The sequence below is a fragment of the Cupressus sempervirens genome, chromosome 8 (assembly GCF_028749045.1).
Source record: "Cupressus sempervirens isolate cs-2001-9-10 chromosome 8, ASM2874904v1, whole genome shotgun sequence".
Classification (NCBI taxonomy): domain Eukaryota; kingdom Viridiplantae; phylum Streptophyta; class Pinopsida; order Cupressales; family Cupressaceae; genus Cupressus; species Cupressus sempervirens.
Genome location: NC_143125.1, coordinates 709,402,732 through 709,422,317, shown reverse-complemented (window position 1 = coordinate 709,422,317; position 19,586 = coordinate 709,402,732). Strand labels below are relative to the sequence as shown.

The 19,586-nt window shown below is 38.5% G+C and overlaps 1 protein-coding gene across 1 annotated transcript; it reads left to right on the top strand.

Moving 5' to 3' along the window:
• The first annotated feature begins 1,070 nt into the window (after window positions 1–1,070).
• LOC149544396 (F-box only protein 6-like) lies at window positions 1,071–4,303 on the top strand. The gene has a single exon (XM_089798833.1). It carries the CDS (start codon window positions 2,668–2,670, stop codon window positions 3,922–3,924), a length of 1,257 nt encoding a protein of 418 aa, XP_089654959.1. The 5' UTR covers window positions 1,071–2,667; the 3' UTR covers window positions 3,925–4,303.
• The last annotated feature ends 15,283 nt before the right edge of the window (window positions 4,304–19,586 follow it).

The window sequence follows — 19,586 nt, the reverse complement described above, 5'->3', positions numbered from 1 at the left end:
AATAGAACGTATTCCTATTCTCTGTTTGGTTCAGCCAATATTTGATGGGAATTCGCGGACCAAAAAATTTATGTTTTCTAAAATTAAAAAAAATGGAATAGGAATACGCATTCCAATACCACCTATTTTGGTGGAATTGTAAAACCCCATTTTTGAGCCAAAAATGAAATACGTATTCTATTTTTGCTTCGTATTCTAATCCCGTTTTGGTGCATCCAAACAAAAAATTCAAAATTTTTGGAATACGTATTCCTATTCCGCTCACCAAACGGGCCTTACAAACAAGATCTAATGACTCTAAAATGCAGGTTAGCAGTAGTACATTGCTCCATTAATGGGGGGAGACGGATAGAGAATCTAATCTCTCCACGGTGATATGGGAGTAAGTGGAATAAACATTGATGAGATAGGTAAGTGGGAAGGCCCCTCCACAATACACATCATTACCATGAATATAAAAGCATCCCCTTCTAAGCATTATTATCTTATTCCTAGGGCGGGCCCCACACCCTTCAAATCAATCAATTTTCTTCCCCCTTGGGAATTTGACCTTACGTACCCTCCCTATCGTGGTGTCCCTTTCTCACCCACTCTCCATAAATTAAAAATTTCACTAAACTCTAAAACCTAACCCCACATCATAAACCTAAACCCAAGCAATCAATCAAACTATAAATAAAAAATCCAAGAGCACAGTAGAAAATCTATTCAGCAGATAAGATTCGTGCAGCCTCACGTGCCCTCTCCCAGTGAGGTTCCGCCACGTCAAAAAATTTAAAGCCCCTGATGGCCGTAATTTTCGTGCCACGTGTAAAACTGTTTACGTGGCGATTAGTTCCGATTCAATGATTAAGCGTTGCGCCACGTCACGCTGTCGCTTTCAGCGTCTTTGTCGTTTTGCGGGGAAAATTAAGGGGTTGATGTTGTTAGGCTGGCTAAATTGGGGTTATCGTTGGCCAACGTCGTGTCGAGTTAAAAAAGGACGGGATTTAATTACGTGACGTCATGATTTCCCCGTATTTTACGTACCTTTGGTTAAGAGTTTTGAATAATTTGAAAGTGTGGATTGATCATCATCGTGGTCGTCATATAATTGCAGATGGTAGCAGTTTATTTTGTGCATGTCTGTTGGGAGTCATAGATTCTCTCATATCTGAATTTTTCTCTGAGTTTTGGATTTCGCATAGATAGATACTCTGATCGTCTCAGATTTCCTTGGATTTTGGGAAAAATGAAGAAATTCTAGTCCATGCATTCATTCATGACTAAGCTCAGTAAATTCGAGAAGAAGTTTTGTTCTTGGAATTGTCTGTCGTCTGGTTTAGCGCTAGATTCATCTCTAGGTTATTCCATTTCTTTATTTTTTGTTTCGGGTATTGTGCCTTCCTGTGGGCTTCATTTGTTGTTTCATTTGTTCTTGTAGCTTCAGTTTTAAATTTTTGTTGATTCAGAGTAATCTAAATTTTTGATGGTAGATTTTTTCTTTTGATTTTTGTTTTGAGGCAAAAAAAAATCTTGGAGTTTGAGTAAGTTGCCGTCCTGAGGATAATGGACGTACCCATGTAGTTTGGAGGGCTGTTAATGGTGGCTGGTGGCTGATCAGGAGCACGGAGCATGTATTTATGAAGCTTTGACGACATCAATTGAGATTATATTTTTGTTTTGTGCTTTTCAATCCTTTGGCTATTTTAGATTTGGAAAATTTTGGTTTTTTGTGTTTTTGCTCTTGATCAGTAGCTGCCATTCAGTACTAAAGAGGGTGCAGATGGTTTTGGGTTTCTGAGCTGTGCGTATTGATTTTGATGGTGTAATTTTTCATTTTGAGGTTGATAAATCCTTTGATCTCAGGGAGGAAAGCACATACTTTTATATAGCTTTCCATGTTTGATACTTTATATGTGAGATTTAGTTTTCGTTTGGTGGCAAACATACATGATATGGAAGTTGCAGAGCTTGAAGCTTAACTAATTTGTATTTTACTTTCAATGACTCTATTTTTCTATTGGTGAGAGGAAATTATTAGAGTCTGATTGTCTGCTTGAGAAATTCTGACTGGGTAATGTCAGGGTGAAGACACCAGAGAGAGAACAAAACTCATAATACATGATTTTGTGATTTTCTAATGGTTGGTGTTTTTTTGTTTCCTAAGAAACGGGTATACAACAGAGCTGAGAATTACAAAAATTTCAGGGGAAAGCAGTAGTAGGGGATTGAAATCAATTTTGTCATGAAATTGCTGTTGGGTGTCACTGGTGAGAATTTTAGCATTAAAAGTGCAAAAAAACATTTTGTTTGATACCTTGCCATGAGTTAGAAATAGTTTTTTTGGGGTTTTCAAGGCTCGTCATTATTGTTTATGCTTGGTAACAATCAAGCGGCATTGAAGAATTCAGAGAATGGTTTTCTCATTAACATTTGTGCCTGCTGTATATTCAATCTGAAACTACTGCCTAGGGTGCTATTTCATGAGTAACTAAAGTCCTAAGGGGCATTACTAATTGCCTTGTTTCAGGGCATTACTAATTCCAAGCTAGTTTGTGACTGCCACTAACAAGGAGGGGCCATTATTAACCAACTTATTCACCAGTTGCCATTTGAAGGGTTTTACCCATTTTCCAATTCCAAGAAAAAGGGAAGGAGTGTATTATCTGCCACAACTTCGTGGCAATGTTGGCAGAATGTGATAGATTAACCCTAGCATGCTGGCCTGAGAAGCCAATGAGGGATCAGGCAGCAGCCGATTTTGGGACTAATCACTGTAACAAGGATTCACCAAGCTCCATTGGTGATGATGGAGTAAACATAAACATATGGAGTGCTCTGCCCGAGGATTTAATGGACAGGATATTCTCATATCTGCCCCTGACAAGCATACTTCGTCTTCGTTGTGTTTGCAGGAGATGGAACTTTCTGGTTCAATCAAAGAGATTCCAGAGTGCTCTGTCAAGGATTTGTACTCCAAGGCCATGGTTTATCCTCTGCACAATTGGAAGAGCATCATGTTCATATGATCCATCAATGAACAAATGGCACACTATCATCAGGCCTGCCAGTGCCAACAGCAGTACAAAGCTTCAAAATGGATTGGTTAGAGTATCACCATTAACATCCATATTAGCAGTATCAGGGAGCCTACTCTGCCTAGGCAATCAGGTTGCAGAATGTAGAGTCCTTTCAATATGCAATCCCATCACCAAAACCCAAAGGCATCTGCCTAGAATGCTACAAGTCAGCCTTATCCACAAGCTCACCATGATCACGGATTCCTCAAACCACTGTTACAAGATCATGGTCTCTGGAGAAAATGGGTTAGCATCCATGATTCCTTACACATACGAGCTCTTCACGGAGGTTTATGATTCATCAAAGAATTCATGGAAGATGTGTGGGAAGCCATTGGCAGAAGCCAAGTTTGGTTCTGATCCGGGCGTATGGTGTAATAATCTCTTCTATTGCATTACTGAGCTCCCCTACGGCGTTGTGGTTTTTGACCTGGTTACTGAAAGTTGGTCTGAGCTGACGGTGCAGATGCCTTCTTCATTAGCATCGCCCTCACTGGTTGAATCTTGTGGCAGGGTTCTTATGGTTGGACGAGTTATGGATCAAGCTGAAACAGAAGACTCCACAAGAAGGATTGTTATATGGGAGCTTGATTTTTGTAGAAAGGAATGGGTGGAAATCAGTACAGCACCCAATGAAATCTGTAAGGTTTTCTCAGCACCACTAGCATTTTATGCTCCATTTGTTTGCTCGGGCCTAGGAAATCAAATATACATCACTACACACAGAAACCCTAATGTGCTTGTTCATGACCTCTGCAAGAATACATGGCAATGGCTTCCCTCTGATCCATTTTTTCCAAGGAAGAGAGATTTCCATTTAGTGGGATTTCCCTTTGAGCCTAGACTTGACGCATGCCCATAATGCCATGTAATAAGAATCCAGGTGAATTCTATATATATAGTTGATTATGTACATCAAGGATTGATGTACAGTTTTCTGTAATACTAAGAGAGTTCTGAAACTACCGAATATGGTAATGATGGAGGACAAAATATTTCTTTTCTAAACGTCTACCAATCAACAGGTGTCTATCCATTTGATATTATGTTTGCAAAGTATTGTGTGGTCCTCTGAGCCAGGGCTGCAAAAGTCCTTTGCTTTTTCTATGTTCAAGATGTTACATGACCATAACACTTTCATTACATGGTGGGGGATAACTACAGCTATTAAAATTCTTCTTTTTTCCTATCATTGTAATCTATGGGTTAATTGAATATAATTTCCAATGTTTAAGACGTTACCAAGTTGGTTATTTTGTTATTGTGGGTGGATTTTTCAAGTCTACTTTTCTGAAGAAGCTGAAAAGAATATTGTGGTCAATGGATAAGATCCAAGACATTTCAGAATTAAGATGATGATCTGATTGATGTAATTAAGATAACTCAATAATTTATAAGTTATCAGTACCTCCCCCCTGTGGCCCTTCGTCTTTTCTCCAAGTGGAACCTATATACGCCTTAGCCATTCCCATCACATTAAGGAATTGACTTAAAGTAAGAACACAGTAAATTCATTGGTGGACCATATGCATAATTTCTTGTTAAATATGATGCTTACACTTGAGTGGACAGAAAACATATCAACAAAGTTATGAGTGGGACGCCATTTTGTCTAAAATGTAATTTTTCTCGGGCGGAGAGGCTACAAACAAATTTATAGAATTATGAATTTGAAGAACTTAAAAGAGTGTTAAGGATTTTCAGTAGAAATCAAGGTATAGTGATTAACTTGCAAATAGAATGTTTCCATCTCATTGTGTGGTTTCCATTATTTCGTGTTGGTATTTTAAATACATAGTTCTCATTTGCAATATGTGATTTTATATAAGAGAAATAATCTAGAGGTTGGATTTTATCAATTTGTTTTTATGTATTTTCTGGTGAGTGAACAATGAAAAGCTAAATTTCTGGGTTTTGAGTATTTATGGATTTCTTTGTGGGGGTCGTGGAGTACAAAGCGATCAAAAGTGTCATTTCAAAATGCTCACCAATGCTTGTTATATTCATGCACCAATAGTCACTCACTAAAAAAATTCCAGTACTAGTGGTTAAATGTCCTAATAGTCTTCATAAATTTTCCCAATAGTAGGGGAATCAACCCAATGGTTGCCCAGGCTAACTTTGCACACATACAGTTCCTAATTTGTATGTCGAAATTTGTCAATTTTTTTGGTGAACCTTTGTAGGTGAGTGAAGAGCTTAAAGCTAACCTTTCAACTTTCCCACATTTAAGGAGCTCTTTGTAGAACTCACAGAGTGCGAGGTGGTCTAAAAGTGTCATTTAAAAATGTTTGTTTTGAACTCCTTATGTTCACCCCCAATAGTCTCTCACAAAAAAAGTAATTTTTGCACAAATGGACCAATCCGCAACCAAGAAAGCTAAAAATTGGTCAACTATTAATACACGTGTGATCGACTATTAGTACATGTGCTATCATTTTTTGCATCTTCTTATGAGCAATAATTGGGCTTTCCGATGCAGTGGTCACTCAAACATGGGTGGCAACTAGAACATTTTCCCTAGTGCACAAATTGGTCAATCACCAACCAAAAAAGTCTTTAAAAAGCTAAAAATAATCAAGTATAGTACACATGTTTTATTTTTTGGGCTCTCTTTTAAGAGCAGTAATAGAGAGGTAAGTATGACAAAAGTATTACAGTTATTGGGTCCCTTTTTAGTGACTGGACCTCTACCCCTGTTGTTGGTTTTATTTTACTTTAAAATATTATTTTATTTATTTTGAGTGGGGTTTTTTTAGATCAATGTTTTTTTTCCCCTAGAAATATTTAGATGGTTTTGAGGTAAATTTTTTCTTATTCTAGAAATCAAATAAGTGATCAAGATTGGACCACATGTTAGTTCAATTATGATTTGATAATCTAGATGATTATTTGTGAATGTCTAAATTATATTCTTCTCTCAATAGTTTCAAGCTTAATGAAACATCCAATACCTTATTTCATGCCTCTAAATCAACTCTTGAATTGATTTCCAAGTTTCCTAAGTGATGGTTTCCTTAGATACCTTAGAATTGATTGGGCACCTAACTTGGCAAAAGGGGCAATCTTGTCCTATTTTGATATGGATGATTACTTTCAAATCCATCCAATTTTCTTCCTTTCTACTTCTAATTGAGATTTCTCTTCAATCTTGATCAACAAGATTTTGTTATCTCAAAATTGCTCTTTTGTTGTCCCCAAATCAATTAGCTATGTAATTCTAGTCATCTTTCAATAATCTTTTAATCAACCCACCATTAATGTTGCTTCTCCAACTTACTAAGATTTTGATAAGGAACAATATTTTTAATTGCAACCCTCAAAAGCACTTTTGAGACTATATAAGACTCCTAGAGAATTTCAAATTATATTTTATTTAGTTTTCAAGCTTCTTGCATTTAATTGCTAGTTTCTCTTGATATCCTTATTTTTCGCATTGAGTGAAGGTCGAAACTAGGTAGAGAAGTAGTATAGACAAAGTATGATCTATAGATATATGCAAGCTTATATTGGCACCACTTATTTTTCCCCGTTTGAGGAAGTAGATTTATCAGTCTTCTTGGACACTTTAGAATTTTAAAATTTGGTAGATTTACAACTTGGTACACCTTCAATTTTGTTTTATAAATATAAATCCATTTAGAATTTTTATTTGAAATATTAATTATATAATATTTATATTTAAAATTGGTTTTTGAAATAGCTTTTTACATTCATCTAGACAAGTAGCATATAGAGATAATAAAAATGTTAACAATATTAAAAAGAGAAGGAAAGCCTATGATCCAACAATTAGGCATGCAACATGTTATCAATTAGATACACATCCATGTTGAGGTATCAATTTGTTGGTGTAAATACGTATTTACTATTTACACTTACTTAAGTTTACTTAGGTTAGTGCATTATTTTATTATTTTATTTTGTGAGACACTTAGGAGTTTGTGTGAGTTGTCATGTTGACAACACAGGAGTTTGCACCTCTTTTATGCATATTGTGTCTACAACACAGGAGTTAGCACACTAATTAAGCACATGGTGTCTACAACATTGTCATTCTTATCCACTCATCTAGAATGATGGATAAGGCATGTGCTTAGTTGTCATGGTGCTTATCTTATCTCCTGGTTCTTTCTAGAGACATTCTAGGTGCTTCCTGAGAGGCCTTTATATACAAACACTCCTAGTGTGTACATATATCATATACTGAATAGAGCAATGTATTAGGACATACTTTGATTAATTGATCATATCCATTTTTGGTCTACAGTTGTGCTTGTATTTGAGTTCTTAGTTCCTGGGTGAATTTTTTCCTAAGGCAAATTCTTACATGGTATCAGAGCTTGGAGATTTTCTCATCACATAGTCATTCGAGACTATTGTTGCTTCAACACCTCAGCCCAAATTTAGAGTACTTCAGAAATTGGGTGTGTCTAGAGCCAAATCGAACCTCACCATTGTGTCTGGAATGCTGATTCGGTGAAGATCAACTATAAACTTAGCTATCTTCGGCCAAATTCGACCATGAGGCAATTTTTTTTTGCAAATTAGAACCTGGAGGCCCTAATTTGTAGTTCGGGTATGGTCTTTTTTATATCTACAATTTCATTATTTGGATCTACATTTTAAATTTCTTTGCAATTTCATTTTCTTCAACATTCTTGGAAAAAAATTTGCCCTCTGGGCAGGTAGCAAAGAAATTCTTTTAGCAGAAGTAGGCTATTAAATCCTGACCCTGCGAAGGGTATATTTTGTTTGTCATGCAGAGAATATTCCTTCGACTATTCCTTATAGTTTGGCGGGCATATTTATTGGTGGGTCTTTAATATTTTCCAGCCCCCTCAACATCCACAACCGACTACCACTCTACCTCCTGCGGCTCTTTGTTATTGACTTAAAGCGAGTTTCTTTTTAAAAAAACGAAGAGTAACATCTCTAGTTGATGTGGGATAAATCAATGGAAAATCCTGATGCCAAATATTTCAATTTTTGACGAGTTGCATTGTGATCTCGGTGAGGTGCGACATCTACTATTTTTGGCACCATTTTCTTTAAAACCCTTAGCGACTAAGATTCCCCATAGATCAATGACTTTCTAGCACGTCTTCCACAATCATATATTTTGGTGTGATCCTGATTCCATCGACATTTTTTAAAACTTTGCGACTGCATTTTAAGTTCCCAGCTCGATCTGCGATTCCGGCTCTGTCACCAGCAATTCAGATTCCGTTAGCAAATAGTGCTTTTTCAACACATTTTCCTACTTTCAGCCACTGCTATTTTTTTGCCACATGAATAAAGACCCCCTTTAAAATTGCAACACATGGCATCCATTCATTCGGCCATGCGGAGATCCCGCTTAGCAGTGCCACACAGGCCATAGAGATGCCAGCTTAGCTTGTTAGATCTCCCAGACAGCTATACATGGCAACCTATCACCTCTAGTGCCACGTCAGACCATTGACACACAAGCACCTACGACCTTGACACATGTGCATCCGTATAGTATAGATAATCTAGTCACGCTGCCATGTCACCCTGAGCTGCTCTTTTTCGTTGATGTCATCTAGGGGCGAGGTTAAATTTGACAGTCATCTAACCATCAAACCTAGGCATTTTATAACTGTTGTGACGACTATTTGACCGTCAAATTTAAACACAATTTTCTTGCCAAACCCCTCTCTAGATTGCTTTTTGATTTGGCAGTCTAACTTTGCGAGCCCATAAATTGGACATCTAGACTCTAATTCAAGTGCAATTTGTTTTGAAATTGAGTAGAATTTCCTGAATTTTCTAGTGATGGTGTTGTTCTCTGGTTTTGGTGAAAGGATTTTTTAAAAATTACATCTTTTGGTGATTGTACTTGCATAATCCTACATTTTGCAACTTGAAATGCTCCGTACGAGCTCATCTAGACTCGAAAATAGGTTCCATTTTTTTGAAAGTGTATTATTTTTTGTCTACTTTCCAGATCTATAGTTCGATTCTAGGGTTGTGTGGACAAAATTCTCATTTTCAAAACTAGGGCCTTTTTCGACATTGTATTGCTTTCATTTCTTTTTAGAATTGTTGTACATCTAAGCTACAGTGCTTAGTGAAAGATTTAGGCCTCAAAAGGTAGTTGCAACAAGCAAAATTAGAAAGTCCACTTTGTTCATTTTGATAAGTGGCCCATTGTACACGCACTACTTATAAAGTGCCAAAGCATCTTTTTTGGGGGAGGTTTTTTGATTCTTTGGGGGTTCATTGATTGATCTCATGGAGGAGTTTTGTTTCACATGTCTGCATGGAATTAGACCTAGGTTGAATCACAAATGAGTGATACACTCCTTAATCATCTAAGAAGAGAGCATAATGAAGTATTTCCTTATTTATGTTCCAACGAATTGATCTCTAACATTGAAGAACAACCACCTATTACTAGACTGTTCGTTATCATTTGTACCAGTCTCTCTTCTTTTGATTATTATAAGGTGGTGGGTATGTGCAGGATCATGGTGTACCAAACTATGGCCTTAAGTGGCAGTGAAAAATCAGAAAATCAGGGTTATGTCAACTTGACACATAATTTTAAAGTGGTTATGGACTTTATATCAAAAAGTTGTAAGAAAATAATCTGTAAGAAATTGAATGTAGTTTCTAAACTACTAGGCCTTATCAGGAGAAAAAAATAATTGATTGGTCAAAAGGTTGAATTTTAATGCAGTACTACAAAAATTTCAGGGCAAAAATAAAAAGTAGGTGTATGTCTGACCACCTTAATCAAAATCAAATGATAATATTTTTTAAATATAATTATAGATATGAAAAGTAGACTCATGCTCGGATGTGACGCATATTTTTCGGTATTTTTATTCCAAATAAATAATTAAATATGAATTTTTTACCAAAACTTTTTGGGAAAAAAAAAAGTCCCGTGTCTGACCACCTTAATTAATAGAAAATTTTCCAAATTTTATTTTATTTTATTTTTTCTTATACTAGGCGAAGCATAGAATGTGACACAACGTTTAGATTTAAAAAATGTTATACTGTTTGAAAATTATAGTTGTTTTTCAATCAGTATGTCAATCAGCACTTTACAATAATCTTCATTGATAATTAACTAATAAATAGTTATCGATCTCAGAATTTGACAAAAATTATATTGATGGAATCTTCAGAGCGATATTAAAAAACCCTTTTCATTTCATTCAATTTCAATCAAAATAACATTGTCAGACGACTACCCGAAGTCTGAGTATCACTAAAACCCTCTTCAAACACGTCTTTTGGGTTGACCGGGTAGGCTTGGTAAATACCAAGCCTAATCGGATATTGGATTTGAAATCGGATATCGGATTTCAAATCGGATATATGATTTGAAATCAGATATCCGATATGGCTAGGTGAATTTTGGTGGGAAATTTGAAATCCCAACCCATTTTGGAGGGAAAACCGGATTTAAGACTTATAGCTTATGATTTATAAATTATTTTTGTTATATTACTATGTAAATATGTATTATAATATATATATATATATATATATATATATATATATATATATATATATATATGTAATGTAAAGATATAAAATATAATATATTAATATATAATAATATATTATGTTATTCTCATTATAATCTATAAATATAATTTATATTATTATTATTTTTACTAAATATAATAACGTAATATTTTTATTAAATATAATAAAGTAATATATATATATATATATTATAACGTAATATTTTTATTATATATATATATAATAATGTAATGTAAAGATATAAAATATAATATATTAATATATAATAATATATTATGTTATTCTCATTATAATCTATAAATATAATTTATATTATTATTATTTTTACTAAATATAATAACGTAATATTTTTATTAAATATAATAAAGTAATATATATATATATATTATAACGTAATATTTTTATTAAATATAATAACCTTATATATATATATATATATATATATATATATATATATATATATATATATATATATATATAAAGTATGTTATTAATATATATATAATAACATAATATTTTTATTAAATATAATAAAGTTATATGTGTGTGTGTGTGTTATTAATATATATAATAACGTAATATATATTATAACATAATATTTTATAGCTTATAATTTAATTTAATTTTTTTTATATTACTATGTAAATATGTATTATAATATATTATATATATATATAATAACGTAATATTTTTATTAAATATAATAACCATATATATATAGATATATAGATATATATATATATATATATATATATGTGTGTGTGTGTTATTAATATATATTATTATATTAATATGTATGTTATTAATATATATGTATATTATTAATATATATGAGTCAAAGGGGTTCATAGGTTGACCTATGACCCCCTTCGACCCATTACATAACAACATATGTCCCTAGGGGTCCTAGGAACCCTAGTGACATATTAGAATCGTTCTTATGGGTCGAAGGAGGTCATAGGTTGACCTATGAACCCTTTCGACGCATTACATTACGACATATGTCTTTAGGGGTCCTAGGACCCCTAAGGACATATTAGAATCGTTCTTATGGGTCAAAGGGGGTCATAGGTTGACCTATGACCTCATTCAACCCATTAAATGATGACATATGTCCCTAGGGGTCTAGGACTCATAGGGACATATTAGAATCGTTCTTATGGGTCAAAGGGGGTCATAGGTTGACCCATGACCCCCTTCGACCCATTAAATGATGACATATGTCCCTAGGGGTCCTAGGACCCCTAGGGACATATTAGAATCATCCATATGGGTCAAAGGGCGTCATAGGTTGACCTATGACCCCCTTTGACCCATTACATGACGACATATGTTCCTAGGGGTCCTAGCACCCCTAGGGACATATTAGAATCATTCATATGGGTTGAAGGGGCTCATAAGTTGACTTATGATCTCCTTCGACCCATTACATAATGACATATGTCCCTAGAGGTCCTAGGACCCCTAGGGACATATTAGAATCATTCTTATGGGTCGAAGGGGGTCATAGGTTGACCTATGACCCCCTTCGACACATTACATGATGACATATGTCCCTAGGGGTCTTGGGACCCCTAGGGACATATTAGAATCGTTCATATGGGTCAAAGGGGGTCATGGGTTGACCTATGACACCCTTCGACCCATTACATGAAGACATTTGTCCCTAGGGTTCCTAAGACCCCTAGGGACATATTAGAATTGTTCATATGGGTCAAAGGAGGTCATAGAGTGACCTAGGACCCCCTTCGACCCATTAAACGATGACATATATCGCTAGGGGTTCTAGGACCCATAGGGACATATTAAAATTATTCATATGGATCAAAGGAGATCATAAGTTGACCTATGAACCCCTTCGACCCATTAAATGATGACATATGTCCCTAGGGGTCCTAGGACCCATAGGGATATATTAGAATTGTTCATATGGATCAAAGGGAGTCATAGGCTGACCTATGATCCCCTTCGACCCATTAAATGATGACATATGTCCCTAAGGGTCCTAGGATGCCTAGGGACATATTATAATTGTTCACATGGGTCAAAGGAGGTCATAGGTTGACCTATGACCCCCTTTGACTCATTACATGACAACATATGTCCTGAGGACCCCTAGGGACATATGAGAATACTTTTTATGGGTCAAAGGGGGTCATAGGTTGACCTATGACCCCATTCGACACATTACATGACGACATATGTCCCTAGGGGTCCTAGGTCCCTTAGAGACATATTAGAATCGTTCATATCAGTCGAAGGGGGTCATAGGTTGACCAATGATCCCCTTCGACCCATTAAATGACGACATATGTCCCTAGGGGTCCTAGGACCACTAGGGACATATTAGAATTGTTCATATGGGTCAAAGAGGGTCATAGATTGACCTATGACCCCCTTTGACCCATTACATGATGACAAATGTCCCTACGACCCCTAGGGACATATGAGAATCGTTCTTATGGGTCAAAGGGGATCATAGGTTTACCTATGACCCCCTTCAATGCATTACATGATGACATATGTCCCTAGGGGTCCTACGACCCTTAGGAAAATATTAGAATCGTTCTTATGGGTCAAAGGTGGTCATAGGGTGACCTATGACACCTTTCAACCCATTACATGACGACATATGTCTCTAGGGGTGCTAGGACCTCTAGAGACATATTAGAATCATTTTTATGGGTCAAACAGGGTCATAGGTCAACCTATGACCCCCTTTGACCCATTACATGATGACATATGTCCCTATGGGTCATAGGAAACCTAGGGACATATTACAATTGTTCATATGGGTCAAAGGGGGTCATAGGTTGACCTATGACCCCCTTTGACCCATTACATGATGACATATGTCCCTAGGGGTCCTAGGACCCCTAGGGACATATTAGAATGCTTCTTATGGGTCAAAGGGGGTCATAGGTTGACCTATGACCCCCTTCGACAAATTACATAATGACATATGTCCAAAGGGGTCATAGGAACCCTAGGAACATATTAGAATAATTCTTATGGGTTAAAGGGAGTCATAGGTTGACCTATGACCCCCTTTGACCCTTTACATGATGACATAAGGACATATTAGAATCGTTCTTATGGGTGAAAGGGGGTCATAGGGTGACCTATGACACCCTTCAACCCATTACATGACGACATATGTCCCTAGGGGTCCTAGGACCCCTAGGGACATATTAGAATCATTCTTATGGGTCAAATGGGGTCATAGGTCAACCTATGACCCCCTTTGACCTATTACATGATGACATATGTCCCTACGGGTCATAGGACACCTAGGGACATATTAGAATTGTTCATATGGGTAAAAGGGGGTCATAGGTTGACTTATGACCCCATTTGACCCATTAAATGATGACATATATCACTAGGGCTCCTAGGACCCCTAGGGACATATTAGAATTTTTCATTTGGGTCAAAGGAGGTCATAGGTTGACCTATGACCCCCTTCGACCCATTAAATGATGACATATGTCCCTAGGGGTCCTAGGACCCCTAGGGACATATTAAAATTGTTCATATGGGTCAAAGGGGGTCATAGGTTGACCTATGACCTCCTTTGAACCATTACATGATGACATATGTCCCTAGGACCCCTAGGGACATATGAGAATCGTTCTTATGGGTCAAAGGGTGTCATAGGTTGATCTACGACCCCCTTCGACACATTACATGCCAACATATGTCCCTATGGGTCCTAGGGCCCCTAGGGACATATTAGAATCATTCATATGGTCGAAGGGGGTCATAGGTTGACCTATGATCCCCTTCGACCCATTAAATGACAACATTTGTCCCTAAGGGTCCTACGACCCCTAGGGACATATGAGAATCGTTCTTATGGGACAAAGGGGGTCATAGGTCATTACATGATGACATATGTCCCTATGGGTCCTAAGACCCCTAAAGAAATATTAAAATCATTCTTATGGGTCAAAGGTGGTCATAGGTTGACCTATGACCAGCTTCGACCCATTACATGATGACATATGTCCCTAAGGGTCCTCGAAACCCTAGGGACATATTAGAATCATTCTCCCCTTTGACCCATTACATGATGACATATGTCCCTAGGAGTCATACGACCCCTTAGAGACATATTAGAATGCTTCTTATGGGTCAAAGGGGGTGATAGGTTGACCTATGACCCCCTTCGACGCATTACATGACGACAGATGTCCAAAGGGGTCCTAGGACCCCTAGAGACATATTAGAATCATTCTTATGGGTCAAAGGGGGTCATAGGTTGACATATGACCCCCTTCGAACCATTAAATGATGACATATGGACCCCTAGGGACATATTAGAATCATTCATATGGGTCAAAGGGCATCATAGGTTGACCTATGACCCCCTTCGACCCATTACATGATGACATATGTCCCTAGGGGTCCTAGCACCCCTAGGGACATATTAGAATCATTCATATGAGTCGAAGGGGGTCATAGGTTGACTTATAATCCCCTTCGACCCATTACATAATGACATATGTCCCTAGAGGTCCTAGGACCCCTAGGGACATATTAGAATCATTCTTACGGGTCAAAGGTGGTCATAGGTTGACCTATGACCCGCTTCGACACATTACATGATGACATATGTCCTTAGGGGTCCTCGAAACCCTAGGGACATATTAGAATTGTTCTTATGGGTCAAAGGGGGTCATAGGTTGAAAATTGACCCACTTCGACACATTACATGATGACATATGTCCCTAGAGGTCCTAGGACCCCTAAGAACATGTAAGAATGCATCATATGGATCAAAGGGTGTCATAGGTTTACTTATGATGCCCTCAACCCATTAAATGATGACATATGTACATAGGAGTCCTAGGACACCTAGGGACATATTGCAATCATTCTTATGGGTCAAAGGCAGTCATAGGTTGACCTATGATCCCCTTTGACCCATTAAATGATAACATATGTTCCTAGGGGTCCTAGGACCCCCAAGGACATATTAGAATCGTTCTTATGGGTCAAAGGGGGTCATTGGTTGACCTATGACCCCCTTCGACCAATTACATAACCACATATGTCCCTAGGGGTCCTAGGACCCCTAGGGACATATTAGAATCATTCTTATGGGTCAAAGGGGCTCATAGGGTGACCTATGACCCCCTTCGACCCATTAGATGATGACATATGTTCTTATCGGTCAAAGGGGGTCATAGGTTGACTTATGACCCTTTTCGACACATTACATGACGACATATGTCCCTAGGGGTCCTAGGACACCTAGGGACATATTAGAATGCTTCATATGGGTCAAAGGGTGTCATAGGTTGACCTATGACCTCCTTCGACCCCTTAAATGATGACATATATAGCAAGGGGTCCTAGGACCCCTAGGGACGTATTAGAATCGTTCATATGGGTCAAAGGGGGTCATAGGGTGACCTATCGCCCCCTTCGACCAATTACATGACGACATATGTCCCTAGGGTTCCTAGGACCCCTAGGGACATATAAGAATCGTTCTTATGGGTCTAAGGGGGTCATAGGTTGACCTATGACCCCTTTCGATCCATTACATGATGACATATGTCCCTAAGGGGTCCTAGGAACCCTAGGGACATATTAGAATCGTTCTTATGGGTCAAAGGGGTCCATAGGGGTACTTATGATCCCCTTCGACCTATTAAATGATGACATATGTTCTTAGGGGTCCTAGGACCCCTAGGTAGATATTAGAATCATTTTTATGGGTCAAAGAGGGTCATAAATCAACCTATGAGCCACTTTGACCCATATGAACGATTCTAATATGTCCCTAGGGATCGTAGGACCCCTAAGGACATATGTCATCATGTAATGGGTCGAAGGGGGTCATAGGTCAAACTATGACCCCATTTGACCCATATGAACAATTCTAATATGTCCCTAGGGGTCCTAGGACACCTAAGGACATATGTCATCATGTAATTTGTCGAAGGGGGTCATAGGGGTCATAGTTCAACCTATGACATCCTTGAACCCATAAGAATGATTCTAATATGTCTCTAGGGGTCCTAGGACCGCTAGGGACATATGTCATCATTTAAAGGGTCAAAGGGGGTCATAGGACAACGTATGACCCCCTTTGACCCATAAGAATGATTCTAATATGTCCCTAGGGGTCCTAGGACCGCTAGGTACATATGTCATCATTTAATGGGTCAAAGGGGGTCATAGGTCAACCTATGACCCCCTTTGACCCATATGAAGCATTCTAATATGTTCGTAGGGGTCCTAGGATCCCTAAGGACATATGTCGTCATGTAATAGTTCGAAGGGGGTCATAGGTCACCCTATGACCCCCTTTGACCCATAAGAACAATTCTAATATGTCCCTAGGGGTCCTAGGACCCCTAGGGACATATCTTGTCATTTAATGGGTAAAAGTGGGTCATAGGTCATCATATGACCCCATTTGACCCATATGAAGCATTCTAATATGTCCCTAAGGGTCTTAGGACCCCTAGGGGCATATGTCATCATGTAATGTGTCGAAGGTGGTCATAGGTCAACCTATGACCCCCTTTGACCCATAAAAATGATTCTAATATGTCCCTAGGGATATATGTCGTCATTTAATGGGTCGAAGGGGGTCATAGGTCAACCTATGACACCCTTTGACCCATATGAAGCATTCTAATATGTCCCTAGGTGTCCTAGGACCCCTAGGGACATATGTCATCATTTAATGGGTTGATGGGGGTCATAGGTCACCCTATGACCCCCTTTGACCCATAAGAATGATTCTAATATCTCCCTGGGGTCCTAGGACCCCTAGGGACATATGTCGTCACATAATTGGTCGAAGGGGGTCATAGGTCAACCTATGACCCCCTTGACCCATAAGAATGATTCTAATATGTCCCTAGGGGTCCTAGGACCCCTAGGGACATATGTCATCATTTAATGGGTCAAAGGGGGTCATAGGTCAACCTATGACCCCCTTTGACCCATATGAAGCATTCTAATATGTTCGTAGGGGTCCTAGGATCCCTAAGGACATATGTCGTCATGTAATGGTTCGAAGGGGGTCATAGGTCACCCTATGACCCCCTTTGACCCATAAGAACAATTCTAATATGTTCCTAGGGGTCCTAGGACCCCTAGGGACATATCTTGTCATTTAATGGGTAAAAGGGGGTCATAGGTCATCATATGACCCCGTTTGACCCATATGAAGCATTCTAATATGTCCCTAAGGGTCTTAGGACCCCTAGGGATATATGTCATCATGTAATGTGTTGAAGGTGGTCATAGGTCAACCTATGACTCCCTTTGACCCATATGAACGATTCTAATATGTCCCTAGGGGTCCTAAGACCCCTAAGAACATATGTCATCATTTAATGGGTCGAAGGGGGTCATAGGTCAACCTATTACCCCCTTTGATCCATATGAATGATTCTAATATGTCCCTACGGGTCCTAAGACCCCTAGGGACATATGTCGTCATATAATGGGTCGAAGGGGGTCATAGGTCAACCTATGATCCCCTTAGACCCATATGAAAGATTCTAATATGTCCCTAGGGGTCCTAGGAACCCTAGGGACTATGTCATCATGTAATGGGTCGTGAACAATTCTAAGATGTTCCTAGGGGTCCCCTAGGAAAATATGTCATCATGTAATTGGTCAAAGGGGGTCATAGGTCAACCTATGACCCCCTTTGACTCATAAGAATGATTCTAATATGTCCCTAGGGCTCCTAGGACCCCTAGGGACATATGTCATCATTTAATGGTTCGAAGGGGGTCATAGGTCAACCTATGACCCCCTTTGACCCATATGAACGAATCTAATATGTTCCTAGGGGTCTTAGGACCCCTAGGGACATACGTCGTCATGTAATATGTCGAAGGGGGTTAGAGGTTAACCTGTGACCTCCTTTGAGCCATAAAAATGATTCTAATATGTCCCTAGGGGTGCTAGAACCCCTAGGGAGATATGTCATCATTTGATGGATTGAAGAGGGTCATATGTCAACCTATGACCCGCTTTGACCCATATGAAGTATTCTAATATGTCCCTAGGGGTCCTAGGACCCCTATGGACATATGTTGTTAGGTAATGGGTCGAAGAGGGTCATAGGTCACCCTATGACTCCCTTTGACCGATTAGAAGGATTCTAATATGTCCCTAGGGGTCTTAGGACCCCTAGGGACATATGTAGTCATGTAATGGGTCAAAGGGGGTTATAGGTCAACCTATGACCCCCTTTGACCCATAAGAATGATTGTAATATGTCCTTAGGGGTCCTAGCACCCCTAGGGACAAATGTTATCATTTAATGGGTTGAAGGGGGTCATAGGTCAACCTATGACCCCCGTTGATCCATAAGAACAGTTCTAATATGTCCCTAGGGGTCCTAGGATTGGTAGGGACATATGTTGTCATTTAATGGGTCAAAGGGGGTCATTGGTAAACCTATGACCTCCTTTGACCCATATGAACGATTCTAATATGTCCCGAGGGATCCTAGGACCCTTGGGGACATATGTCATCATGTAATGGGTCAAACAGGGTCATAGGTCAATCTATGACCCCCTTTAACCCATATGAATGATTCTAATATGTCCCTAGGGATCCTAGGACCCTTGGGGACATATGTTGTCATGTAATGGGTTGAAGATTCTAATATGTCCCTAGGGGTCCTAGGACCCCTAGGGATATATGTTGTCATTTAATGGGTCGAAGGGGGTCATAGGTCAACCTATGACCCCCTTTGACCCATATGAAACATTCTAATATGTCCCTAGGGGTCCTAGGACCCCTAGGGACATATGTCGTCATGTAATGGGTCAGAGGGGGTTAGAGGTCAACCTATGACCCCCTGTGACCCATAAGAATGATTGTAATATGTCCCTAGGGGTCCTAGGACCCCTAGCTATATATGTCATCATTTAATGGGTCGAAGGGGGTCATAGGTTAACCTATGACACCGTTTGACCCAAATGAAGCATTCTAATATGTCCCTAGGTG

Excerpts from the sequence above, each read along its gene's own strand:
- LOC149544396 (XM_089798833.1), top strand. The coding sequence starts at position 2,668 with ATGTTGGCAGAATGTGATAGATTAACCCTAGCATGCTGGCCTGAGAAG.